The sequence below is a fragment of the Xenopus laevis genome, chromosome 9_10S (assembly GCF_017654675.1).
Source record: "Xenopus laevis strain J_2021 chromosome 9_10S, Xenopus_laevis_v10.1, whole genome shotgun sequence".
Taxonomy (NCBI): Eukaryota; Metazoa; Chordata; class Amphibia; order Anura; family Pipidae; genus Xenopus; species Xenopus laevis.
The window spans coordinates 28,984,907-29,012,736 of NC_054388.1; the positions used below are offsets into that span (position 1 = coordinate 28,984,907).

The following is a 27,830-nucleotide window of genomic DNA, read 5'->3' on the forward strand; positions in this document are numbered from 1 at the left end:
ACGTCGTGGGGGATGCCCACAAGAGCACAAATAAAGGCTTTTTAAACCACATCCAAATCGATGGTGCTGTTCATTTTCTACATTACATAGTTACCCTTAGCATCCAGATAACAATTACTGGTCTGTTGTTTGAAAGCCATCATCTGATTGCTATAGAGTGGCCCCTTTTGAGTCAAAGGTAAAGTATATTATAGGCTAGTCCCATGCAGTGTTCTATTAGTACTAACTCAACTGTTGAATAATAAGTGTTGGTTTATGTTAAGTGTAATTTAAATATGGAGGCAGATTTCTTCTTCATTTACATTTCACATCCTCTTATCTTCTTCGTTCAAATCGAGGCCTGGAAAGAAAAATATTTGTCAGATTATGCTTTGAGTTGCACAGAATTATTTGCCATTAGGATTTAAGCACAAAAAAGTGAACACAAAAAGTGGAAATAGAACATTAGGTTTAATATTCAGGAATAATTGTAGATGATCTCTAGGCTGCCTTGTAGGTGCTATCCTCTTATAATCTTGGTAAATTCATATTTCGCATATTTGGTAATATACTAGAGCAGGACTGTATTTAGGTCCAAAGCTGCCCTAGGCACTGGACCTAAACACGGCCCCTGCGTGACGTACATGACTTCAGCGCGCCGAGTGCGTGATGTCACGCACACGGACATCGCAGAAGTGCACGTGATGTTACTTTTGCCAACCAGCCCGGCCCCATACCCATACCCATTACTTTTTTTAATATTTGAATGTGGCTCATGGATAAAAAAGGTTGGGGATCGTTGTACTAGAGTCATACTCCCTGAAATTGTTCTTCTGGCAGGTACAGTAGAAAGTTTTAGGAAATATTTGATGGATAAATTACAAAAAAACAGGTTACTGTTATGAATTGTAACAACAGGGATCAATTCCCAAATGGTGTGGCTGGTTTAGTAGTGGCAGGGTTCCTCAACCTGAAGACAGGAGGATGGAAAATGCCTATATGCTCTATTATATAACTAAAAGGGCAGGGTGGGATTTAGGGGGGATTTTGCTGTTCTAGAACAATGGCTGAATGACTGATATTCTTTATATCGGTAACCTTGTCATGAGTCTGGGCAGTGTTGGGACTGGTCTACCATAATAACAGGAAAACCCCCTGTGAGCTCAGGTGTCAGTGGCCCTTCCTGCTCCAAACCATTTGGTGTATTTTATGGTCATTACTGATTTCTATATGAGAAAAAAAGGAGAAAATTGGTAGAAGGACAGATTATAGTAGTATGTAAAGAAAAGAGACTAGGAGAATGAGATTGCGTCTGGAGAAATGTAAAAATAGTTTAGAGGCTGGGCCTTAAGTGTGAGTTTTGCTGATGGGTCCCTGGCCCATATACTTGATATATGTTAATAGATTATACATACTCCTGGGGTGATTGGTATCATTTTGGTTGGCTCTTTTTTAGGAATTTATGTGGATCAGTCTAATAAAGATAGGGAAACATAGAAGAGAGCAGTGCTGCTATTGTATTTTATTATGGCTTATTTCAGTAGACTAGCCAGTCACTCTTAAAGTTCCCTTTTATTGTTATTATAATTTATTATAACTGAGAATCACCTTTATACTTGTATTTTTATAAACCAAATTGTACTTGGTTGTTTATGCGAAGCAAGCCAAACAATGTCCATAAATCAAGACAGCAGATTTTCGGAGGATTGCGAAACCACAGTTTCCAGTCTCCAGTTTGGAGCTCAGACTGGCCTTTTTTTATCAGTTTTTCCTATCACTTGGAAAAGAAAAATAACTCACAAATAACAGAGTAGGGATCAGCATTGCTTAATAAGAAATTCCCATAGATTCAAAGCCTGATTTCCAGAAAACTTGTGTTGTTTATGGAATTATTTGTAAAATGTGTCTACCCACAGTCCCTTGCAGCCATGTTATGTTTAGCCGTGTGGCCTGAGTAAGGCAATCTGGGTGTGGCCTGTCTGCACTACAGAGGGGGCCTTATTCCTTATGTACAAATTGTCTCCCTCTCCCTAACTAAGCCTTTGAGTTTTATTAGTCTGCTGCTTATACTGTATCTACAGTTTGTATCAGAAGGCTAAAAGCGACTGTAAGAACGAACACAGCAGTATTTAATTATCCTGTCTATGAGTGGCACTTTACAAACCTTAAAGCAGACCGTATAATGATTTTACAGCTGTATTAATTATATCATTGCCCCAATCAGCCCTGGAACAATACCTTTTTCACCCAGCACATGTGTATTTCCGTGTTACGACTGTTATTTCACAAACAGTTGCTATGCAAGGCTTTGCAGTTCTACGATTTAGATGCATGAATGAACCGTATATTTTATATGTATTTTTAAGTTACGTATTGTAAGCCTATGGGCACACTGAAAGGGTGCAATAGTGGAAAACTGTAAAGGGTTTAAATCAATTGAAACAGTTTATAAGGAACAATTATGGTTATAATGAGGGAAACAGATAGGAGTGGATAAGTGGATGATAATGATTCAGACTAGGGGGAATTTTGCCCTTCTTGTATCTTGCTCAGAAGTAAATCAAAAGAAGATGTTCAGTTTAACAGGATTGGTGAAATTCAGATACCTTATACTTATAACTATTTTTCAGTGTGTTTACTGTGTTAATAATGTCTGTGTAAGATGCATGTTTTTCCTTTGCTCTTTAATTTCTTCTCCTTTGGGGAAAAAAAGAGAGGTGTGATATAAATGTGTTTCTTTAAAAAACTTTATTCATTTGGGTACTTATGCTGACCCTCCTTCTGTAGGAATCTGAGTAAAGTACAACCCTTGTGCTTTATGACTCTATAAAGTAACTTCACAATAATCAACCTGGAACATGAGCTCTCCTGCCTTTTCTACTTCTAGATGGTCTCTTTTGGACTATGTGAGTGGTGCATTTTTTCCCTGAACCGAATTTGCATATGCAAATTACGGGTGGGAAGGGGAAAACATTTTTTACTTCCCTGTTTTGTCACAAAAAGTCCAGAGATTTCCCTCTCCACCCCTAATTTCCATATGCAAATTAGGATTCTGATTCGGAATCCTGGCCGAATCCCGAACCTGAATCCTGGATTCGGTGCATCCCTAAAAAAATCACTCACCTAGGTATCTTTCTAAAAAATTGCTGTACCGTCATCTTGCTGGTATTTCCAGGACCCCTTGTGTAAGTTTAGCCTTACACATTCCCAGGTTAGCCCAAGCCTATGTAAGGGGGTCCCTGAACCAGTGAATTGGTTCAGGAAAAACACCTTAGCGGTTTAATTTACTGGGGTGTGCCTTAAAGTATGGTTTTGTGCTTTAACATAGGCGCTACCATAAACAGATGAAAAGGAAGACATACCCTTTTCCAAAGTGAATTAGACAGGGTTGACAATGTTGCGATTGCAGTGAGGCTGGCAATGAGGGTTCCACCAGTGTTCAAAGAACTGCTCTTCGGATCTCTGTTCCAGGCGCTGAAGGTAGAGCAGATATTCCTGTTGTGAAACACACAAGTAACATCATTAAAGGGGTGGTTCCCCTGCCTTCTCTGTGCATCCCTCCTCTACAGCTTATGCACATGCACAGTTTGTGGTCGCTCACACAGAGGGGGGAGAGCAGTGCCCCGGCCCAATAACCTAGGGCACCTGGCAGCTTGGCCCGGCGCTGAGTGGTTCACCTTTAACTTAACTTATAGAATATTATAGTATGGGCAATAGTATGGCTAAACAACTTTTCAACTGGTCTTCATTATTTATGTTTCATAGTTTTATAATTATTTGCCTTTTTCTTGCGACTCTTTCCAGCTTTCAAATGGGGTCACTTACCCCATCTAAAAACAAATGATCTGTAAGGCTGCAAATGTATTGTTATTGCTCATATTTCATATTTCTAATCAGGCCTCTCCTATTAATATTCCAGTCACTTATTCAAATCAATGCATGGTTGCTAGGGTAAGTTGGACCCTAGCAACCATATTGCTGAAATTGCAAACTGGGGACCTGCTAATTAAAAAGATAATAATAATAAGAAGAAGAATTTAAAAAAATGAAAAGCAATTACAAAATTCTCTACATCATACTAAAAGTTAACTCAAAGGTGAACAACCCCTTTAATTATGTCTTGTTCGGCATTCCCTGGAATTCAAAAATTAAAACACATGTGTGGGGGTCCTTGAGGCTCCTAATAAAACCGGTCCTAGTCTATTTATATTATGGGAACCCTAGATTGTAAATAAAGTATAATAATAGTGCACCTGTGAGGTAGTAAAAGCATATGAGGAGGTGAGTCTTCAGGACCAAAAGATGGAGGCAAACTGGGTTAATATTAAAGATAAGGTTCACTACGACCCAAAAAGCAAAGGCAAAAATCCAGGTTAAGGACAGAGGACATAAGAGCAGATTAGAAAATGAATTTCGAAATTTGTAAGCCTATTTTTCCAGCAGATGTGTAGACAGCCTCTGTGTTGACTCACTTGGTGTATTCTTTCAGATAATATGTAAATTTATAAGGTGAAAACATGCTCAGCAGATTCAGAAGAATGGAATTTAGCATATTCTTCATATGAAAAATATGATATAACTTGGCACACATCTGGTGACCTCGGGCAAGAATGCCCATGTGGCAGCACAGCCATGAGCCGTCCCATGCAGAGTGTACTGGAAGCTGCTTTGGCTGGGAGTCTATTTTGGCAAGGTACTGATGATAAATATTCCCTCTGTGTTTTAGCATGGCATGTATAGAGTGCTGGGATCAGTGCACAAAAATGATATTTTTAAAGGGATACTCATGGGAAAACATGTTTTTTTCAAAATGCATCAGTTAATAGTGCTGCTCCAGCAGAATTCTGCACTGAAATCAAAAGAGCAAACAGATTTTTTTTATTCAGTTTTGAAATCTGACATGGTTCTAGACTTATTGTCAGTTTCCCAGCTGCCCCCAGTCATGTGACTTGTGCCTGCACTTATGACGGAATTACTTTCTGGCAGGCTGTTATCTCTTATACTTAATGTAACTGAATCATTCTCAGTGAGACTTGGCTTTCACTACTGAGTGTTGTTCTTTGATCTACCAGGGAGCTGTTATCTTGTGTTAGGGAGCTGCTATCTGGTAACCTTCTCATTGTTCTTTTGTTAGGCTGCTTGGGGGGAAAGGAAGGGGGTTATATCAGACGGCTTACAGCAGTTTTCCCAATAAACACATCCAGAAGTGCCATCTGCTAGTGAAGTTCTAGATTTTTTTATATTCAATTTTGAAATCTGACATGGGGCTAAACATATTGTCAGTTTCCCTGCTGCCCCCAGTCATGTGACTTGTGCTCTGATAAACTTTAGTGACTTTTTACTGCTCTACTGCAAGTTGGAGTGATATCATCCCCTCCCCCCCCCCCACAGCATCCCAACAAAAGAACAATGGGAAGGTAGAGCTAAAAAACAACACTCAATAGTAAAAGCCAAGTCCCACTGATACTGATTCAGTTACATTTAGGGGCCGATTCATCAAGAGTCGAATATCGAGGGTTAATTAACCCTCGATATTCGACTGTGAACTAAAATCGTTCGACTTCAAATATCGAAGTCGAACGATTTTGGGCAAATCCTGCGATCGATCGATCGAAGGATTTTTCGTTCGATCGAACGATTAAATCCTTCGAATCGAACGATTCGAAGGATTTTAATCCAACGATCGAAGGAAAATCCTTCGATCAAAAAATCACAGGCAAGCCTATGGGGACCTTCCCCATAGGCTAACATTGACTTCGGTAGCTTTTAGCTGCCGAAGTAGGGGGTCGAAGTTTTTTTTAAAGGGAAAGTACTTCGACTATCGAATGGTCGAATAGTCGAACGATTTTTCGTTCGAATCGTTCGATTTCGTTCGAATTCGAACGAATTTAACCAATTCGATGGTCGAAGTACCCAAAAAATACTTCGAAATTCGATTTTTTTTCATTCGAATCCTTCACTCGAGCTTAGTGAATCGGCCCCTAAGTAACAACAGCCTGCCAGAATGTAGTTCCATCCTAAAGCACAGGCACAAGTCACATGACTTGGGGGGGCAGTTGGGAAACTGGCATTATGTCTAGCCCCATGTCAGATTTCAAAATTGAAAATAAAAAATATGTTTGCTCTTTTGAGAATTGGATTTCAGTGCAGAAGTCTGCTGGAGTAGCACTATTAACTGATGTGTTTTGAAAAAAACATGTTTTCCCATGACAGTATCCCTTTAATATTTCCGTCTCCTCCAAGAGACTACATGGCGCATGGGTATCTTTGGGAATTATTTTGTCATCTCTGCTATTCTTAGCAAATCAGCAATAATCACTGTGCTTGATGTGCCCTTTATTTCACAGAAGGCATCAGCTATCTTAGAGGGGTTTAAAATATATTATGGTTGCTGGGTACCTTGAACTGTTAAGTGAAGATATAGGTTCCCCATTTTCTCACTAATTGCAATAGTCAGACGTGGATTAATGCACAGGCTGCCCAAGGCTATAGCCTAGGAACCAAGTATGACCAGGGGCTAGCTTTGATCCAATTTTTACTTCTACTTTCTTTTAATATTTATTTTTATCTGACTGCTGGGAGAAGAAGGAAGGTAAGGTGTGTGTGCACAATCCCCCGGAAGCATGCAGATCCAGATGACATTCCTGGGCATGCCAAACCCAACCCAGAGTAGAGAGTTCAGGTGTACTTGTGCCTAGAATGGGGGGCATGTGGATGTAGCCTAAGGACCCCCATATCCAGCGGAGTTCCAGGGGTCCTTGCCACCCTGAAACAGCCTTTCTAAGGCTACCCCCTCACATCAGGCACTTGCTGTTCCGAGCGGCAAAGCGGGCCTGGGGGGGCACATAGATAGTGTGGAGAAAGCAATTGTGCTAGCATAACAAAAACTCAGTTTTTAAAAAAATATTGGCTCTTAAAGCTACCAGGAGTGGCTTTTTTTGCCTCATTGCAGCAGTGCCCCTGCTCACATCTCATTAATCCTCCACTGGTAATAGTCCTTTAAACAGCCTATTATTTCAAAGGCATCATAATGTGCTCCTGAGCAACACAGAAATTATGCACTTCCTTGTCCTGCATCACTAGTGTTAAACCCAGTTCCAATGGGCCTGAATCTAGCCAGTCTACTCTTTCCTTTTACATTATTTACCTTTTCCAATACATGATTCACATTTCCTTCACTAATAGCCTGCAGATTTATAGCACTACACCCAATTTTCAATATTTGCAAATAATTTTTCACAGGTACAGTCAAAAAATATTTTGGTTTCAGGGATGAAAGATACAAATATAGGAAAACCAATATCTTTTTGGTTTTTTTAACAGAATAGGTGTCAACTCTACTAGCAAAACAGCAGTTTTACAAAGCACAACAAGAATACCCTCCATTCTTCTGGTCAAATCAGAGAATAGTTGTCTCCCAAAAAAAGACAACTTGAACTTTTGGTATTCTCATCCTTAAAAGGGTTTTTAAATTAACTTTTAATGTGATTTTCTGAAACAATTTGCAATTTGTTCTCATTTTGTATTTTTTTTTTTAGTTATTTAGCTTTTTATTCATCAGCTCTCCGGTTCGCACACATTACCCTTGCAACCTTGCACTGAGTTGAATAACAAACTGTAATATGAATAGGACAGGGCCTGAACAGAAAAATGAGTAATAAAACTTGGCAATAACAGTAATTTTGTAGCCTTACATAGCATTGTTTTTTTTTTTTTTAAATGGGGTCAGTGATGCCCTTCTGAAAGCTGGAAAGTGTCAGAAGAAGACAAATAATTCAAAAACTATAAAAAAGAAAACATAAAGGCCGAAGTGTGGGTAAACAGAAGGTACTTAGTGTGGGTAATTAGAAGCTGTGAACCTTGATTGTGAACAGGGGCCATTAACAGCCTAAAAGCAGCTTTTTGCCCCACTACCAAGCTCCCTGGGCTCTGAAGTGCTACCTGAACTTCTAACTATGTGCCATGGCTACTTTAGGATATTGCCAAATGAATGTGAGCAGCTACGGGCACCTGCTTGTTTCCAGGCTGGATGAAGGACTCTTGTCTAGAGAAAGCCTCTTTCCTTAGCAAGTAATGGGTCCTTCTATAGGGTTTCATTTTAATTTGTAAGTCACGCAGCAGTTGACTCATAGACTCCGAATCTCACACTTCTAATTATCTTCACAAAAGCTCCTCTTCATGTACTTTGGATCTAATTTCTGACGTGCATGGACCATTCGCAGCACATTTTGCTCACACCACCCTGGTGAGAATCTAGCTGCCAAGCAAAGCGGACGTCAACCCCCTCAAGGGAAGCTGGAGGCCCCCCCAGTAATGGCTCAGGAAAAAGATTAGTGGCATTACTCATGTCCAAAAGTCACATTGTATCACGTTACACTTTCACACCAAGAAGGGCTCTGTAATCGTGCATCTCACATACATCATCTCATGGAAAAGGCAACATAATCCAATGAAAGCCTAACGCGGTGTCAATCGGACTGAGGAAATAGACGAATTGGAGTACTCCCCCTGCCACCTAAATGAAATGTCAGGACTGTGCACTGCCATTAGCCAAGAACAGCTCTCTGACCAATTTAGCAAGGCCAGTTAGCTGTGTATTAACAGTACTTGGCATTTATTAATCTAATTAGCAATGGTTTTGACTTGTGACTCAGAGTTAAAGCACCAGTTACAAAAATGGAAGTTAATCACTTGTTTTTACTTTATACAGTTTAGTATTAAGTACCTATTAATATTTATTGATGGTATGGAATAAGCAGTATCATTCTACTTCTCGTTGCCTTTTATAACTTGTAAAGTGAGAAGTTAAAGGGCAGCTTCAGAGGTAAATGGTTTCCCCCACCAGAGTTGCAGGCAGCCAATCTGGGGCACAAACATGCAAACTAAGCTTAATGTCCCAGACTGCGATTATGTGCATGCTTGTGATATCATTCACCAGGGCCACATTTGTACCGTGCCTAGGCCTAAAGGGGGGCCTGTCTGTGCTGCCCTTTTAAAATTAGCCGGGCCCCCCTTGACAGCACCAAACTGGTAAAGTCCCGAAGAGCCGAAAATCTGAAGTCCTGAAGAGCCGAAGAGTCAAAGTAACCTGAAGACCTGAAGCCGCAAACAGAGCCGAAGCCACGTGAAAAGACCAAAAGCCACGAAAGGAGCTGAAGCTGAAGCCCCAAAGCCACGAAAAGACCCCACGCCACCAAAGGAGCCTAAGGTAGGTCCCACTGTGGTTTTTTTTTTTTTTTATTTAAATCCCTGGTCACCAATGTAATATTTTAATACTATATAGGCACCTGGCCACCAATGTTTTTTTTAAATATTCTATGGGGCCCCTGGTGCCAATGTTTTTTTTTTTAATTGAAAGGGAGGGGCAGGCCACCAATGTTTTTTTGAAAACTTTTATGGGGGGCCCTGGCACCAATTTATTTATATTAAATTATATTATTATAGGGGGGGCCCTGATCACCAATGATTTTTTTGACTTGTATGTAGGCCCTGACCACCAGGTGCAAGCAACACCATACTTCTTTCCCACTCAGTCATCAGCATTGGACATTCATACAGTTGTGGTGTATGTACACATCACAAGGTGGCAGCACTTGTGTAGGTTCCTAGTACCCCTATGCTGGTGAAGTGTGAAAACAAATACAGGTAGGGTACCTGTTATTCAAAATGCTTAGGACCTGGGGATTTCCTTCTGTAATCTAGATCTCCTTACCTTACGTCAACCAATAAATCACTTAAACATTCATTAAAAGACAATAGGATTATTTTACAATCAATACGAATGAATTCTATCTTATTTGGGATCAAATAGAAGGTAATGTTTTATTATTACAGAGAAAAAAGGATATTGTAGTTATTTGATTAAAATGAAGTCTATGCGAGATGGCCTTCCTGTAATTCTGAGCTTTTGGTATAAGGGGGTATAAATACGATAGGAATATCAACTTGATTTTATATGAACTTTTTTCACAAACGTGGGATTGATTTTACATTTTAGTCAGCAGTGACCTCTGGTGGCCGTTAGAACTATTAAGCTGTATCTGTGCTATAAAACCAGTGTTCTGGATGCATAATTAGCCACAGGGACATAAAGGAGTGATTTGCATGTCTCTATCCATAATGCCTTATGTGAGAGTTAAACTGTTATTTTGGGTATTTAGGCAGTGCTATGTATATGGTATGAGGCAAGTAAATACCTTCTGTTTTCAGCAGAAATTGCACAATTGTAAAATGTTGCATCTTCTGCATTCTGTACATTTTAACCCATAATTACATTTAGAGGTCTGTGGGTTAGGTAATGAACAGAATGACAAAGTATTATTATTATTATTATTATTATTACTGGAAACCATTATATTAGAGGGCAGATGTAAATTTCACTTAACCTAAACACCCAATAAATCTGAATAGCCAATTTTCCTTTATTCCTATTTAACAAAGTTTTTAGTCTCTGCACTTATATAGGAGAATTTTACTAGGGCAAGTGGTGGGTCAATACCTGGAAATGGAACAGTAGTGTATTACCTTTTAGCAGGTCAGGACATGGATAATATTTTCAGCCTGATATCGGTAGAAAATATTTAAATATTCAATGGTTGATGTTCTCAATAATTCAATGGGACCCGATGCATGAAATTGTGGGTAGGGATGGGCGAATTTGACCCGTTTAGTCATGGGCGTCCAAAAAATTGTCGCGCGGAAATTATTTTGACGCGTGTCTTTTTTTTTGGCGCTATACATGTCTATGGGCGTCATTTCCGCGGCGAAACAAGGCGAAAAAAATCGCCCATTCCTAATTGTGAGTCACTTGCAACCCCCCCCTTGTAGGCCCCTGTATAGAGGAAGCAGCCCCCCACACACACACATCCGCAGGGTCTGCTTTCTCTATAGTTATGCCACTGCCCCCTACATTTCATAATATGCTGGAAAATGACATGGTAACTTTATATAGCTATAGCTATTCCCCTGTACTAAGCACAACTGTGTGGGAATAGCACTCTCATTTGCTTAAAATGTATACAAAGAAATAACATAAATCTATGTTGACACTGCAATTTCACTGCCACATTTCACTGGAGCACAGTTCTGCATTTACAGCCCCCTAATAAAGGCACAATCTATACAAGGAAATACTATGCCAGCACAGTTATTCATCTGCATGAGCAGCACCTAGAATTGTTTGTAGTCTATACAGGAAGATACCATAAAACTATACAGGTATGTGATCCATAATCCAGAAAGCTCAGAATTACCATTTCCCTCTCAGTATTGACAAATCAGTGTCTTGTACATGATCCTTACTAAGCTGCAATTAATCTTTATTGGAGGCAAAACAATCCTTTTGGGTTTAATTGTTTTAAAATTATTTTAGTAGACGTAAAGGACACCTGTTGGTGTATTATCCCCAACCAAAGGTGCTGGCTAACACAAGTTTTTTAAAAAGAAATTGCTCCCACCAGCGCTAGGCCACTAGGAAGCTCACGGTGCGAACAGCCATGTCTGTCAGAGTATATACACAAATGTGCTTCTGACATCATGCGCATAATGAACAGGTTGCGGCACTCGCTCAATATGCGAATGCTTGTGCCCCAATATGGCCACTCATACCGGGAGCTCCCTCCTGGTGCAGGTGGCCTAGCGCTGGTGGGGGGCAATTTTTTTAAGAAAAACTACTGTTACCCCCAGCCGGAGTGCGGGCTCTATTAGCCCGCACCTTTGGTTGGGGATAATACTTTTGCCTAACAGGTGCCCTTTACGTTAAGGAGATACAAGTTATAGAAAGATGCCTTATCCGGAAAACCCCAGGCCCCAAGCATTCTGGATAACAAGTCCCATGCCTGGGAACAGAGACGTAACAAGAGGGGGCGGGCCCTGGAGCGGGAAGTGCAGCCGGGCCCGGCCCCCCTCCGTACAGCCGGAAACGGCCGCATTTACGGCCGCATTTCCCATTTACGAGTGGCGTGCAAGCTGCCGGGGGGCCCCGAGGGGGTGCGGGCCCTGGCCAAATCGCACCCCCTGCTCCCCCGGTAGTTACGCCACTGCCTGGGAAAGCAAAGGTATAACCTGTAGTAAGCAATGTGTGAATGGTGATATACACAGCTGTTCAGACTCCCTGTTTAGGGAAAGATGCACCCTGCTCAAGTCCAAACATATACCTCTCTTTTTAGAAAGGTTTAGAGAACAAAACCCCACACAGAGCTAAACACAATGTTCTATATGAGGCTGGTATAGCTGTCTAGCAGTGGATTCTGAGATAGTGAAGATTTAATGGCATGAGATTTTTGGTAGGTCAGAGGTGTACAAGTTGCAAAATAGTGCATCTATTTAATTACAAGTATGGGTCCTTTTATCTAGAAAGCTCGAGACCTGGGGTTTTCCGGGTAACGGATCTTTCCGTAATTTGGATCTTCGTACCCTAAAGCTAGCCATAGGTGCAAAGATCCTCGAACAATCGGACTTCCCCATCTCCACGACCTGCCACTAACCATTCAGATCAAATAAAGTAGTAAAAGAAGAGATCAGCCGATGTTCTGACCCTGACAGCAATCAAACGAAAGTTATGTCTGACAAAGCTGGTCTCCCACTGAAAGTCATCTGATTGACAATACATGCAGAGATATTAACGGCAGCTGACAGAAATCTTTTAACCTGTCCGACTGACCAAATAGCCGGACAAAAAATGTTGAGACTCTCCACACACGGCCAGAAAATCATACGAATCCTCGATTCGAATGATTGGATCTTTGCATCTATGGCCAGCTTTAGCCTACTAGAAAATTAAATAAACCCAATAGGCTGGTTTTGCTTCCAATAAGGATTAATTATATCTTAGGATCAAGGTACTGTTGTATTACAGAGAAAAAGGAAATCATTTTTAAAAATTTGGATTATTTGATTATAATGGAGTCTATAGGAGAAGGAGAGCTTTCCGGATAATGGATCCCATAGCTGTACTAAGCATTAATTGTTAATGGTTAATCGAATTTTTACTATTTCCATTATGCATAATTAATGTAATGGGTCGTTTTAATAAATTAATGAATGTCTCCATTGGGCTTAGTATTAAGATGTTGGCCTTTTTCTCATGTTTAGCTTTAGGCAGAGTTTTATGATTTGGCCATCTGATTCAAAGCAGTCCCTTTGGAAGTTCATGGTCCAAGACCAGTGCTATGTGCTTTCCAAATCATCCCTTCCAGCAAAGATCTGATCCAGTCAATGCATTGCTGTAATAGTCAAGCAACACTCCCAGGGAGTATGTTAAACTTTTATAGGATTCCGGGTATTATATTATTATTGGCTCCGTTATTCCGCCAAATCTTTTTTTTATGAGCATTCAATATCCTGTTGAAGTGTAAAAACACGGATTTCTTACAAAATTACCATTATCTGCAGCATTGTGAAACAGAACCGGCTGCCAGCTCCATGTAGAATGGACCAATCAAAATCAAAATAAGGACCAATGCCAAGGAGCCTAAGCTACTTACACAGACCTATTTTTTTTATATTTTTTCCTTGTGTTGAAATGTATATGTTTTCAGATTGTTTAAAGGGTAACTAAAGATTAAAATAAAAACTAAACCTTAAAAGTTGTGTTTAAAAGTGACTGATATATTGTGATCATAGCGACTGTTGGGTGTATTTGAGAATGCTATTATGACTTGGATTAATTTAAACTAAGCAAAGCTATAATCTGGTGGCATATTTGTTTTAATGATACACAAGAGCCATGCATATCCTGTAAATTATATCCTTAGAAACTGTGCTTAGTGATATCACCAGTTATAATCGTTATTGGTGACTAATAATATCCTTATATTTTACAATGCGGGGTACATTATTCACAATATAATTGTCAATGAATACACAGCAATCAGGAAAATGAAAAAAGGAAGCAAAGTAGATGAATGATAAAATACAGGTGTCAGTGGCTGAAAAATGGGAAGGGGTTGGTTTGATATATCTTGTAGGGTGCCCCTAATTCGAACAATGGGTCTGCCATTTCTGGGAAATGCTTATCCAGAAAGCTCCATATTTATGGGAAGGCCATCTCTCATAGACTCCATTTTATTCACATAAAATTCAGATTTTTAAAAATGATTTCCTTTTTCACTGTCATAATAAAACAGTTTGTACTTGATCCAAACTAAGATATAATGAATGCTTATTGGATGGAAAACAATCCTATTGGATTGATTTAAAGGGCAACTAAAGTCTAAAATAGCATAATGTTAGAAATGCTGTATTTTGTATACTAAATATAAACATGAACTTGCTGCACCAGCAGCCTAATAAGACAAATGATTTATGCTTTCAAAGTTGGAGCAGGGGGCTGTCATCTTGTAACTTTGTTAGACATTTCTGCAATATCAAGACTCTAACATGCTGAGTGTGGTCTGGGCTTCAGTTGGGAGTTTAAGCTTAGGGATTGTCATAAATTATCAAAACAGCACAAGTCAAATAATATCTGCCATAGAAGCCAATACAGCAAGACTGATTAATAATCAGAATATAAAGACTGCACTGAGTCACTGGATACAAATCTCTACAGGGAATCCAACAATGCTGCTCGAGTTCTGGGAAGTAAGGTGGGGGCTCCCCCTGCCATTTGAAAGTATGATCGTTTACCTGCACAGCAGTTGGGGACCGTCTGACAATTCCTATCCACAGCAGTAAAAGAAGGGGGAATTTCACTGCATACAGTCAGATTTATTATAAAAACAGTAGACATTTTTTAATTAAAGTATATTGGAGATAGATTTTAAGTACCAGGGTTCTATACCTGTATAATAATAGCAACACACCTTTAAATCATTTGGAATATGTCCTCTTTAATCCTACTCACAAAATGTTGCCAATCTGTGATATTTTATGATCCATCTCTGGATTGCCAGACCATGCCCAACTAATCTGTTCCCCTCACCCCTCACTCTTTTGTCTAAGTCCTGTCTCTTTTCAGGTTCATGGTGGATCAGCACTGGCCCATCTAAACAGAAAAGGGAGTAAGGTAGCCATGATGGTGCTTTTAAAAGGGGTAGTTGACCTTTAATTTTAACTTTATGGAATGATAATTTTAAGTTATGGAATAACGTTATGGAATGACGTTATGGAATGCTCTATTCCTAGCATGTATCAATTGGTCTTCATTATTTTATTTTTTTATATATATATAGTTTATTAATTATTTGCCTTCCTCCTCAGCTTCTTTCCAGCTATCCAACGGGGTACACTGCCTCCCGCAGCCAAAAATGTATTGATCTGCAAGGCTATAATTTTATTGTTACCTTTTATTCCTTATCTATCTGTTTATACCCTCTCCTATTCATGTTCCAGTCTCTCATTGAAACCACTGATTGGCTGCTAGGGTAAATTGCACCATAGTAACCCCATAGTTGCCAAAATTTTAACCTGAAGAGCTGCTGAACAAAAAGCTAAATAATTAAACAAACCTAAGAGAAAAAAATAAAGACCTATTGCAAATTGTCTCAAAATGTATCTTTCTACTCTCTCCTGCAGTACAACTATCTGGAAGTGCAGGGAGCCCTTTTTAATCCAAGTTGTTTAATGATTTTTTATCTTTTGCACACTTTGGCAGTCCTGCGACCAGAACTGCCCTTAGAATAATGAAGTAAACCTTTAAGACAAGTGAATGTAAAATTGATGACAGTGTTATTCTAACCACTTTTGCTATTTACATTATTTATTTTGTTTTAATTCCAAGGAATAAGTGTACTGTTAATATGAATACATTTTATTACAAGAGTACCGCCTGCTCTTCAGTTTGCGAACGCAAAGTAGTCAAGGAAGTTGTTAGGACAACGAAAGAGGGTTGGATTGATGTGTTAGGAAATATGTGAGAAAAGTTATCTGATTTTTTCTAACCAGAAGAACATGAGAGCAGCCCTATTTCTTTTTTTCTGACAACTTCCTCAACTACATGGTGGTCAGAATGGTTGGAAAGTGACAAGAAGGTGGCGCTGTTTTACCAAAATTATTCATATAAACAGTACATGTCTATACTGCATACTGATAGGTTGGAAAAATCATTGGGGAGCGCCTACTTGGCTGCCTCCCCTCATTCTGTATTTCTGGAAGAAACAGCTATACAACTGAAGAGACCTGTGTTAATTCCTAAACAGCAGATTGCATTTTTTACTATTGTTTAAAATTGTACACAATATTTACACAGGTATCTAAGGATAGCACAGACAAGCATAGAACAATAATCATTTTTCTATTTTGTTTTATCTTTAGTAAGAAAATAATTATTTAAAAATTTGCATTTGGATTAATTAGTTTTACTTTTAAAATATACAGTAAGTGGCTAGAAAGAAATCAAATGCTTCACTACTTTATAAAATCTATAAAAATGACTGTTAAGTGTGATATGTACATTATTCTAGTCAAAATATATATGCAGATATATGAAATATATGCAGAATACAAAACAAAACTCTAAATAGTAAAATAAACCCTTTATGCAGTTGTGACAGTTTTTTGCTGTTGGCAGGGGATGTTGGGATCTGTAGTTCCACAACAGTTGGCAGGGGCCTAGCAATATATCTTGTTCCCCCAGCTAGCTTTCAAGCTGACATACTGCTAGGTTAGAACATAACAACTCTGTAGAGGCAGTCCAGGCTCTCAGGAGTCAGATGGAAATATTTCAAGGCATCGGCAGCAGAAATCATGATCAAAATAAAGTGCTCTGTACTGGCAATTCTCCCTGGGGTGTCACAGCAGCTATCTGATGCAATGTAAATGGGGCCTAGTGCTAATCCAAGTGCTGGTGTATATGCAATGTGTCCCATAACTCTATATCATCAAAGACACTCTGGGGTTATTTATTAAAGTCTGAATGCCAAAAACTCAAAAAATTAAAATCCAAATTTTTAGTGTAAAAAAAACTAGATTTTTTCTTGTTTTATTATACCCCGAGGATGGAAAAAGTCAGAATCTGAAAATCCAGCATCTGAGACCTACCGAGGTTGTATATAAGTCAATGGGAGAGGTCTCTCTTCTATTTGGAAATTTCTGTGGTCTCCGCTGGAATTAGCCAGAAAATTCGACTATTTCTGACTTTTCAGGCAAAAATCTGAAAAATCTGGGCTTTTGGGGAAAAAGCCAGAAAAAATTGAGCGATCCGGGAAAAAACTCCGAAAAAAACATACGATTCGGATTTTCCCAGATTTTTTTTAGTGTTTGTCCCCAATTCAATTAAATTGTGCCATTTTAATAATGAATAAGGTCTAATAGTGGATTCTAGTTTTTTTATTTAAATAGTCAGAAAAATTCAGATTTTGATATATAATGCCCTCCATGTGATATTCCAATTGAAGGTTTGTAGCTGATAGGAAGAATCAGTTTATAAATCAATTAAAGGTTTTTATTTTAAGGAGACCTGACAGCAAAATCACACTTTGATAAAGGTCAGATTGCTGACCAAAATGTCAGGTCTCCCCTGTAGGGATGTCGCGGACTGTTCGCCGGCAAACTTGTTCGCGCGAACATCGACTGTTCGCGCACGTCGCGCGACGTTCGCCAATTTGGGTTCGCCTTAGCTGGCGCTTATTTTTGCCCTCTCACCCCAGACCAGCAGATACATGGCAGCCAATCAGGAAGCTCTCCCTCCTGGACCACCCCCACACCCCCTGGACCACTCCCCTTCCATATATAAACTGAAGCCCTGCAGCGTTTTTTCATTCTGCCTGTGTGTGCTTGGAAGAGCTAGTGTAGGGAGAGAGCTGTTAGTGATTTGAGGGACAGTTGATAGTAAGTTTGCTGGCTAGTAATCTACTTGATACTGCTCTGTATTGGAGGGACAGAACTCTGCAGGGATTTGAGGGACATTTTAGGTTAGGTAGCTTTGCTGGCTAGTAATCTACCTTCTACTGCAGTGCTCTGTATGTAGCTGCTGTGGGCACTGATCTCTTCTGATCTCATCTGCTGACTGCTGTAATAACCCAATAGTCCTTATAAGGACTGCTTTTATTTTCTTTTTTGTTTTTTTACTTTGCTACTATAAGCGCCCAGTGCTATTAGTCTAGCTGTGTTGGGGAGTGGGACTGGTGTGCTACTGTGCTGCTCCTAGTAGTTCAGCAGCACCAACCCGAGTAATTTTTTTTTTTAATATACATATATTTTTTTTTTTATTTTACTTATCTTACTGTTCTTTAACGTGTCCAGTGCTGTTTGCTGTTCTTCATAGTAGTGCACCAATAGTAGTGCACTTGCAGGCATTATTTGCCCAGTGTGTTCTTCAAACAACTGCCATCTAGCTGTGTGAGCTTTTTCACATTCTGTCTAAATATCAATAATAATACCGTCTCCAGAAACACCACCCGAGTGACGTTTTTCAAGCAGCAATAATATATTCCGTATCCACTGCTGTAGTAGTGTATACGTTGACCTTGTAGGCATTGTTTGCCCAGTGTGTTCTTCAAACAACTGCCATCTAGCTGTGTGAGCTTTTTCACATTCTGTCTAAATATCAATAATAATACCGTCTCCAGAACCACCACCCGAGTGACGTTTTTCAAGCAGCAATAATATATTCCGTATCCACTGCTGTAGTGTATACGTTGACCTTGCAGGCATTGTTTCAATTTGTTTGCCCAGTGTGTTCTTCATTTTCAAACAACTGCCATCTAGCTGTGTGAGCTTTTTCACAATCTGTCTAAATATCAATAATAATACCGTCTCCAGAAACACCACCTGAGTTGTTGTTGTTGTTTTAAAAATAATGCCAGGCAAAGGCAGGCCGCCACGCAGAGGCACTAGGGGCCGTGCTGCTATGCTATCCTGTGGCCCTAGGAAATTGCCCAGTTTTAAAAAGGCAATGACCCTGAACTCCCAAAATGCTGAAGAGGTAGTTGACTGGCTTACACAGCACACCCCATCCTCTACCGTTTCTAACTTTACCACAACATCCTCATCCTCCACTGCTATGGGCACCCCACGTAACACTTCCTCCACCACCGGCGCCCCTTCTTCACTGGAGTCAGAGGAGTTATTTTCACATGAGTTTCTTGAACTGAGTGATGCGCAACCATTATTGGCAGAAGAAGATGAAGGAGATGAGGACGTTACACCAGATTTAATTCTGGCAGAGAACACAACAGAGATGATAATGAGTGATGAGGAGGTCCCCGCTGCTGCTTCCTTCTGTGAGCTGTTAGAAGAAATTGATGCATCTGAGGAGAATGATGATGAGGAGATTGATGTTTTGTGGGTGCCCAGTAGAAGAGAGCAAGAGGAGGATAGTTCAGATGGAGAGACGGAGAGTCAGAGAGGCAGGAGGAGAATAAGACTTAGAAGAAGCAGGGAGGACAGCTCGCAGGGAACAGTAGGGCAACAACATGTATCGGCACCTGTGGTCAGCCGGCCAACGCACCCGCCATTGCCGCCAACGCCGCCAACTTCTACTGTTACCGCCAGATTGCCTGCTTCAAAAAGGTCAGCAGTGTGGGATTTTTTTAATGTGTGTGCCTCTGACAAAAGCGTTGTAATTTGCAATGAGTGCAGTCAGAAACTGAGTCTTGGGAAGCCCAACAGCCACATAGGTACAACCTCTATGCGAAGGCACATGAACGGCAAGCACTTTGGGAGCAACACCTCAAACGCAACAGACAAACTAAAAGCCACCCTCCTTCTGGTCCAGCATCTTACTGCTCTACCTCTGCTGTCCTTGACCCGTCTGAACCACCCTCCACTCAGCCTTCCACCTTGACCACCAGTTCCCATTCCCAGTCATCTGCCCCCAGCCAAGTTTCTGTGAGGGCCATGTTTGAGCGTAAGAAGCCAATGTCTGCGAGTCACCCCCTTGCCCGGCGTCTGACAGCTGGCTTGTCTGCACTCTTAGCCCGCCAGCTTTTACCATACCAGCTGGTGGACTCTGAGGCCTTCCGCAAATTTGTAGCAATTGGGACACCGCAGTGGAAGGTACCCAGCCGCAATTTTTTTTAAAAAAAGGGAATACCACACCTGTACCACCATGTGCAGAGCCAAGTCACCGCATCTCTGTCACTTAGTGTTGGGCCAAAGGTCCATATGACTACTGACGCATGGTCCTCCATGCATGGTCAGGGCAGGTATGTCACCTACACTGCCCACTGGGTGAACTTGGTAATGGCTGGGAAGCAGGGAATGTGTGGCTCAACAACAACAGTGGAGTTGGTGTCACCGCCACGGATTGCACGCGGTTCTGCCACCACCTCTACTCCTCCTTCGCTCTCTACCTCGTCTTCTTCCTCTTCTTCCTCCTCTGCTGCTGGGTCCTCCTCCTCCACACCTGCGCACCCCCAGCTCCCCCTAGGCTATTCGACGTGCCAGGTACGCCGTTGTCATGCTGTCTTGGGGATGACGTGCCTGGAAAGCAGAAACCATACCGGATCTGTACTCCTGTCATCTCTGCAGTCACAGGCCGATCGGTGGCTGACCCCACACCAACTGAAGATCGAAAAAGTGGTGTGTGACAACGGAAGCAATCTGTTGGCAGCACTGAAACTGGGCAATTTAACACATGTGCCCTGCATGGCACATGTTCTGAATTTAATAGTCCAACGTTTTGTCTCGAAGTACCCAGGATTCCAGGACGTTCTCAGGCAGTCCAGGAAGGTGTCGGCCCATTTCAGACGTTCCTACACAGCCATGGCACGCCTTGCTGACATTCAGCAGCGGTACAACATGCCAGTCAGGCGTTTAATTTGCGACAGCCAGACTCGCTGGAATTCAACGCTCCTCATGTTGGAACGTCTGCTGCAACAACAAACAGCCGTCAATGAATACCTGTTTGAACTGGGTGGTAGGACTGGATCTGCAGAGCTGGGGATTTTTTTCCCAGGTTACTGGGTGCTTATGCGCGATGCCTGCAGGCTCATGCGCCCTTTTGAAGAGGTTACAAACATGGTCAGTCGCACCGAAGGCACCATCAGCGACCTAATACCCTTTGCTTTCTTCCTGGAGCGTGCCGTGCGACGAGTGACAGATGAGGCTGTAGACCAGCGTGACGAGGAGCAGGAAGCGCACGATTTCTGGTCGGAATCACCAGAACGAGCCCAGGCACCTGCTGCAACGCATTTTTGACGCAAGTTCGCGAATATGTTCGCGAACTTTTTTTCCGACGTTCGCTACATCCCTACTCCCCTGGACCTTTCTTCTATGCTACATTTTTGCTTTTGGTTTCTACCAGCACTAGATCTAGACCTCTCTGCAGCCTTTGACACAGTTGACCACCCACTCCTCCGAGCAGGGCCGGAACTAGGGGTAGGCAGAGTAGGCACGTGCCTAGGGCGCAAAGCCGGGGGAGACCAGGCACGTACCTGCTCTGACACCTACCCCATTGTCCGGTCCCATCTCCCCGACTGCCAGGCATATGTTTTTGAAATTGTGCTTCTGCGCATGAGCGCACGCAGTTTTGCACTTGCGTACCAGAGCACGGTTTTGCACATGCGCACTCAGCCGGCGCCATGCCCAGCCAGGTTGCCTAGGGCGCCTGACTGGGTTGGCCCGGCCCTGCCTCCTAGACATTCTTTACATCCTTACGTTTACATTTATACGTTCCTTTAAAGTTGCCTTCTCTAACTCTACTTCTAAAACCTTCCCTCTCTCTGTTGGAGTTCCTCAAGGCTCTGTTCTAGGCCCTCTGCTGTTCTCGCTCTATACAACTTTGCTAGGAACACGTATTCAGTCGCTTGGACTTCAGTATCACCTCTAAGCTGATGACACCCAACTCTACTTGTCTACTCCTGACCTCTCTCCTTCTGTCCTTTCCCAAGTTACAGACTGTCTCTCTGCTGTCTCCTCCTGGATGTCACAGCTCCACCTAAAAATTAATCTTTCAAAAACAGAACTCATTATATTCGTGACACTGCTCTTTAATGGTTTACATCCTATATGTCTGACCGTTCCTTTACAGTTGCCTTCTCTAACTCTACTTCTGCTACGTTCCCTCTCTCTGTTGGAGTTCCTCAATACTCTGTTCTAGGCCCCCTGCTGTTCTCGTTCTATACTACTTCGCTAGGAAAACGTATTCATTATTTTGGACTTCACCTTCACCTCTATGCTGATGACACCCAACTCTACTTGTCTACTCCTGACCTCTCTCGTTCTGTCCTTTTCCCAAGTTACATACAACTATAATGGAAGACGCACATCCTAAAATAATGAATAATTAATATCAATGCTGAGGTGCCAATCCCATGGAGACTGCCCAAGTTCAGCCTCCTGGTACAATTATCAAAAAACAAAATATTGCGATTGCACACTCATTTATATAAAAATCAAAATTTATTGTATCAAAAACACTTACATAATAGTAATTTGGTCCAGCAATTGGGCCAATTGCTGGACCAAATTACTATTATATAAGTGTTTTTGATACAATAAAATTAGATTTTTATTAGGGATGCACCGAATCCACTATTTTGGATTCAGCCGAACCCCCGAAACCTTTGCGAAAGATTCGGCAGAATACCGAACCGAATCCGAACCCAAATTTGCATATGCAAATTAGGGGTGGGAAGGGGAAAACATTTTTTACTTCCTTGTTTTCTGACAAAAAGTCACACGATTTCTCTCCCTGTCCCTAATTTGCATATGCAAATTAGGATTCGGTTCGGCCTGGCAGAAGGATTCGGCCGATTCCGAATCCTTCTGAAAAAGGCCGAATCATGGCCAAATCCCGAACCGAATCCTGGATTCGGTGCATCCCTAATTTTTATATAAATGAGTGTGCAATCGCAATATTTTGTACTTTCCCAAGTTACAAACAGTAGCACCTGAAACTGAATCTTTCAAAAACAGAACTCAATATATTTCCTCCAAGTTCTTCCCCTGTCCCTCAGATATCAATCACAGTAAATAACACTAGCTTTCATTCCAACAAACAGGCACGCTGCCTAGGAGTTATCCTAGACTCGCATCTGTCTTTTTCACATCCAAACACTTGCAAAATCTTGTCGTATTCAACTGCTCAACATGGCCCGAATACCAAATCAGTTCAGAATCAACCAAAACACTTATTCAGTCTCTTATCATCTCCTGCCTTGATTACCGCAACCTACTCCTAGCAGGTATTCCAACAAGTCGCCTTTCACAACTCCAATCTGTTCTAAATGCTGCTGCTAGACTCATTCCTCCATCTCACCGTTCAATACCAGCTGCTCCCATATGTATGTCCCTTCACTGGCTTCCAATCTCCTCTAGAATCAAAGTCAAACTTCTCACACTTACATTTAAGGCCCTTAACAGTGAAGCCCCTCCCTATATTCATCTCTGATCTCCAAATACACTCTTTCACGCAACATTTGCTCTGCTTCTGACCTTTGCCTCACTTCTCCTATCATCATTTCTGCCCATTCTAATCTACAAGACTTCTCTTGGGCTTCTGCTTTTCTCTGGAACTCTCTGCCTCGAGCTCTCAGACTTTATCCTTCTTTCCAAACTTTCAAACGCTCCTTAAAGACCCACCTGTTTAAAGAAGCTTATTCAATGTACCTTAATTAATCAATCATTGCTGTATCATAAATCACAAAATTGTTTTTAAAATCCTAATGTCTACATTGTACCTTAACCTCTAGTTTGTAAACTCTAATTTGTAGGGCCCTCTAATCCTATTGTACTCTGTAAACCCTTGTTTGTTATCCACCATTTATTCCCTGTTATAACCAAGGTAAAGCACGATGATGAGATATATATATATATATATAAAATACAACTGGATTTGCCATAACCAAATATATTGCCTTTGATGTTCAAAATTACCCTCATTGGTTCATCGCGATGTCCAGCTTTTCTTTCTCTTTCTGATCGCTTGGCTCTTAAGACCTGTTTGGCTTGTTTCTCAGGCAGAATTGGGGAGGCATCTGCAATGAACAAATGGTATCTTAAATTTAGGGTCTGAGTATATTGCTTCTGAGACAAATATATTACTCATTGAAAAATGAAATTACAAAAGCAACATAGGGATCCTTTATAACAGAGGCTTCATCTGGATTAATCGATGCATATATGGGTATGGGATCTGGTAACCCCCAAATTACGAGAAGGCCATCTCCCACAGACTCCATTGTAATCGAATACAATGATTAATAATAAGACAGTGCTCTGCACTTGATTCTAATTAAGCTGTATGAATCGATATTGGAGGTTACGGTAATTTAAAGTTTAAATTATTTATTTGTAGACTAAAGATATGGTAATCCAAAATAGAGTAAGAGCCCTTATCTGGGAAACCCCCCAGGTCCCAATCTTTTTTAATAAGAGGTCCCATGAGAAGTGTGGAAATACTGAGGGGTCATTTATTCAAGTCCTAGAGCATTCAGGGGCACACAAAAACCCATTCAAGAAGTACTTGCTTCTGAGGCCTGGCCAATGGTAAGGACTTGTGGTCACCGGCTTTGTGCTCCACACCAGGCAGCAGATTTTCAATGCAACGTACAGAGCCAGAAAGTTCTTATTACCTGCCATAGGCCCAGTACATATAGGGCTCCCTTGTGGCTTGTGTCTGGCAGCACCCCTTGCTTGTATGTCTGTATAATGTGTACTTAAGGAGAAAGGTAGGGGGCATAGACTGGCCTCTGTATATTACAATATACAGTATAATAATGTAGGTAATAATGTAGGGGAACTTGCAGTATTGTTCTTCTAGGGGTGGCAAACCTTTAAGTTAACTTTTAGAATGTTAGATCAGTGCTGTCCAACCACATTTACCCACATTTAGGCCGTGGGCACACAGACTGAAGGCTCCAGCTCTTCTCAGTCTGTGTATTTTTGCAGGCTGAGAGAAGCAGATCTGCTCTGGCAGCATAGGGCAGGCATGGTATGGCGCACACTGGCAGAGTCGGGCAGGCAGAGTATGGCACACACAATCAAAGTAGGGCACACAAGCAGAGTAGGGCAGGCAGAGTATGGCACACAGGCAGAGTAGGGCAGGCAGAATTTCGCACACACAGGCAGCATAGGATAGGCAGAATATGCCACACACAAGCAGAGCAGGGACGAGAGACCTAGACGGCCATGCAAGTAACTGATCATGATCACTCTAAGATGAACAGTACATCCTGTATTAAGTACAGTGACACAATACCATAGCTGTTCCTACAGTTTGTTTGAGGAGTGATCAGGTTAAGAATGTGCACCCTTACAGTCAGAGGTGTGTACAATACAGGTGCTTACAGGTGTGAATAATAATGCAGGACTTTTAAAGCTTGATTCTAAGGTATGAACAGTGCAGGGGCCAGTTAATTTCAGTTCTGATACCTTTTAAAGCTTTCACAAAGGTAAGCAGTCACAGCTGCCAGACTTTAATGGAAGGCCACACAAGGGGGCACCAGATGAACAGCAATGTGTTATAGAATGGCCTATTCTAAATACTATTACAGTTGTTCTTTATTTGTTTTATTTCCTACAGTTTTTTTAAAAAATTGCCTCTTTCCCAGCTTTCAAATGGGAGTCACTGACCCCAGCAGCCAATGGCTACAACATCATTCCTATTGCTACAATTATTACCGATCTTTCTATTCAGGTCCTTTCCTCTTTATCTTCTAGTCTGCGTGGTTTCTTAGGTAATATGGACCATAGCAACCAGTTACATGCTGATTCTAAACTGGAGAGCTGCTGCACAAAAAGATCAATAAAAAAAAAACACAAAATAAAAAATAAAGACCAACCGAAAATCTCAGAAAATATCTGTCTGCACTATAGTAATAGTTAATTTCAAGTTAAACACTTTTATTTTGTAGATGGCTAAAGTAAAGCACAGGTGTAGGAGCTATATGCAAATATTGTAATTTAATCATAATGCACTTGGTATACACTTATGCCATTGTAAACTGCAGTTTTGTGCATAAACTATGTCTGTACAGAGATAAATGTTTGTTTTAGGACTAGGTCACAAGAGGTAAATCCACAGCATCACCACTAGAACTGGGCAGAGAGTAATTAAAATCCTGGATATTTATGCACCTACAGTTGAGATTACACTTGGAATAATATCTTACAAGTAAGAAAGGGCCTGGATAACTAATCCAATGTACTCTTAATACTTACCTATTGGCCATGGGCCCTCAGGCTCACCAGACACCATTGAGGTAATGTAATTTTTTTTAAAAAATGCTGCTAATAAATAGGGAGCATTTACTTGTCAGCTGACCAGTGACAATGGGTAAGTGAACCTGTGCAAATTTTAGTACATTATCCTGCTTGTGTTGGCTAAATCTTACTGCACAGGGGACATCTATTATCACCACTGTTAAATATTCTGGTTCTAATTTAACTTTGCCTTAAAGAGATTGTGGGTCTGCATTTTCAGAGATATTCTTCATTTGCTAAAAGGGGAAGTAAACGTCTTTAAGCTTAAAGATATTCTAAAGAAAGCTACTGCTTTGTAAAGTTAAAAAATTCACGCTAGGCAGGAAAGATATAATATATATATAGTCCCTCCGAAGCAAAAGGTTTCATCTTCCTGTGCAAATAAGTGCAGTCTGGTCTGATGAATGGACAAAGTCTCCTTTTAGTGCAAGTTCATCCTCAGGGGACAGCACATTCCACAGGATGAGTGGCATTTTTTACCTGTATAGTTAGCATATGGGTGTTATTAACATATTAGTTCTGTCTTCAGGAAATCTGTAGATTCTAAAACTTCTCTAAAGAATATGAAACAGATCTAGTTTTTCTACAAAACATGTTTCAGGGATCGCGTTGAAGTTGAATCCAGGATGCCTATGTAGATATTCCTCCGCTAAGAATAGTAGGCATATTATTGCACTATATGAGCATAACATATGTGCTGACTTTGGACTCTTGTACAACTGTATTTTTGCTACATTTAGGGGCAGATTTATCAAAGGTCAAGGTGAATTTTCGAATTGAAAAAATTTGAGTTTTGAGCTATTTTTGTGTACTTCGACTAGGGAATAGTCCAAATTCAATTCGAATTTGAAAAAAATTCGAAAATTTGAATATCGAAATGTATCATGTACTGTCTCTTTAAAAATTCGACTTCGACCATTCGCCATCTAAAACCTGCCGAATTGCTGTTTTAGCCTATGGGGGACCTCCTAGAACCCATTTGGGTTTCAGTTGGTGGACTTTGAAAAATCAATGGGTTTTTTTGATCGAATGCGCTACTCCTTCAATTCGAATTCGGCCGAATACGGACCTATTCGACCCAAAAAAACGGACTTAATTTCGGTTGGTCTTTTTGAATTCGAATTTCGAAGTTTTTTCAATTCAAAATTCGACCCTTGATAAACCTGCCCCACAGTGTTCATGCTTTGACTGCAATCAGAAATACGATATTTGATTAGCATGTACAGGCGATTACATATGGCAGAATCCATGAATTCATAAAACAGGTATAACATTTGAAACACAGTCTTGATTTTTCCACATTTAAATTATTTTCAATTTATTATTGTAAATCAGTGGCATAATAATCTATAGTAATCTATATCTACCTTTGTCTATGTCCATCTACACATCAGCCTAGCTATCTGTCTGCATCCTTCTAGCAAATTATTTCTTAGTGTTTATATATCTTTATCCAAATATCTATCTATCAGCCTACAGTATCATTATATGTGCAGTACGTAATCCTCCTTAGAAGATGTCTCTGCCAATTTTGGTATAAAAACATACTGTTCGAACAAAAAGTCTACGGTTTCAAGCAATAGTTGCAATTTCTTTGGACACTTACCAGTAAAAATAGCCAAAGCCACCATAAGAATCAAGGCCACTACCAAGGTCTTCATTTTTGAGTGTGCTTTCTCTGAGACGCTGGAGAAATGAGTAACACACACTAGGAGGGAGAACTTAAGGAACCTACGTCAGCTCACACTGTTCATGCCTCTAAGTTT

General features: G+C 40.8%; 1 protein-coding gene across 1 annotated transcript; it reads right to left on the reverse strand.

Moving 5' to 3' along the window:
• Positions 1–67: 67 nt before the first annotated feature.
• Positions 68–27,830, reverse strand: c17orf67.S (chromosome 17 open reading frame 67 S homeolog). The gene is made up of 4 exons (XM_018240537.2): positions 27,671–27,830; positions 23,737–23,837; positions 3,342–3,474; positions 68–340 (listed from the first exon to the last, which is right to left on the reverse strand). Exons 1-3 carry the CDS (start codon positions 27,723–27,725, stop codon positions 3,358–3,360), a joined length of 273 nt encoding a protein of 90 aa, XP_018096026.1. The 5' UTR covers positions 27,726–27,830; the 3' UTR covers positions 68–340; positions 3,342–3,357.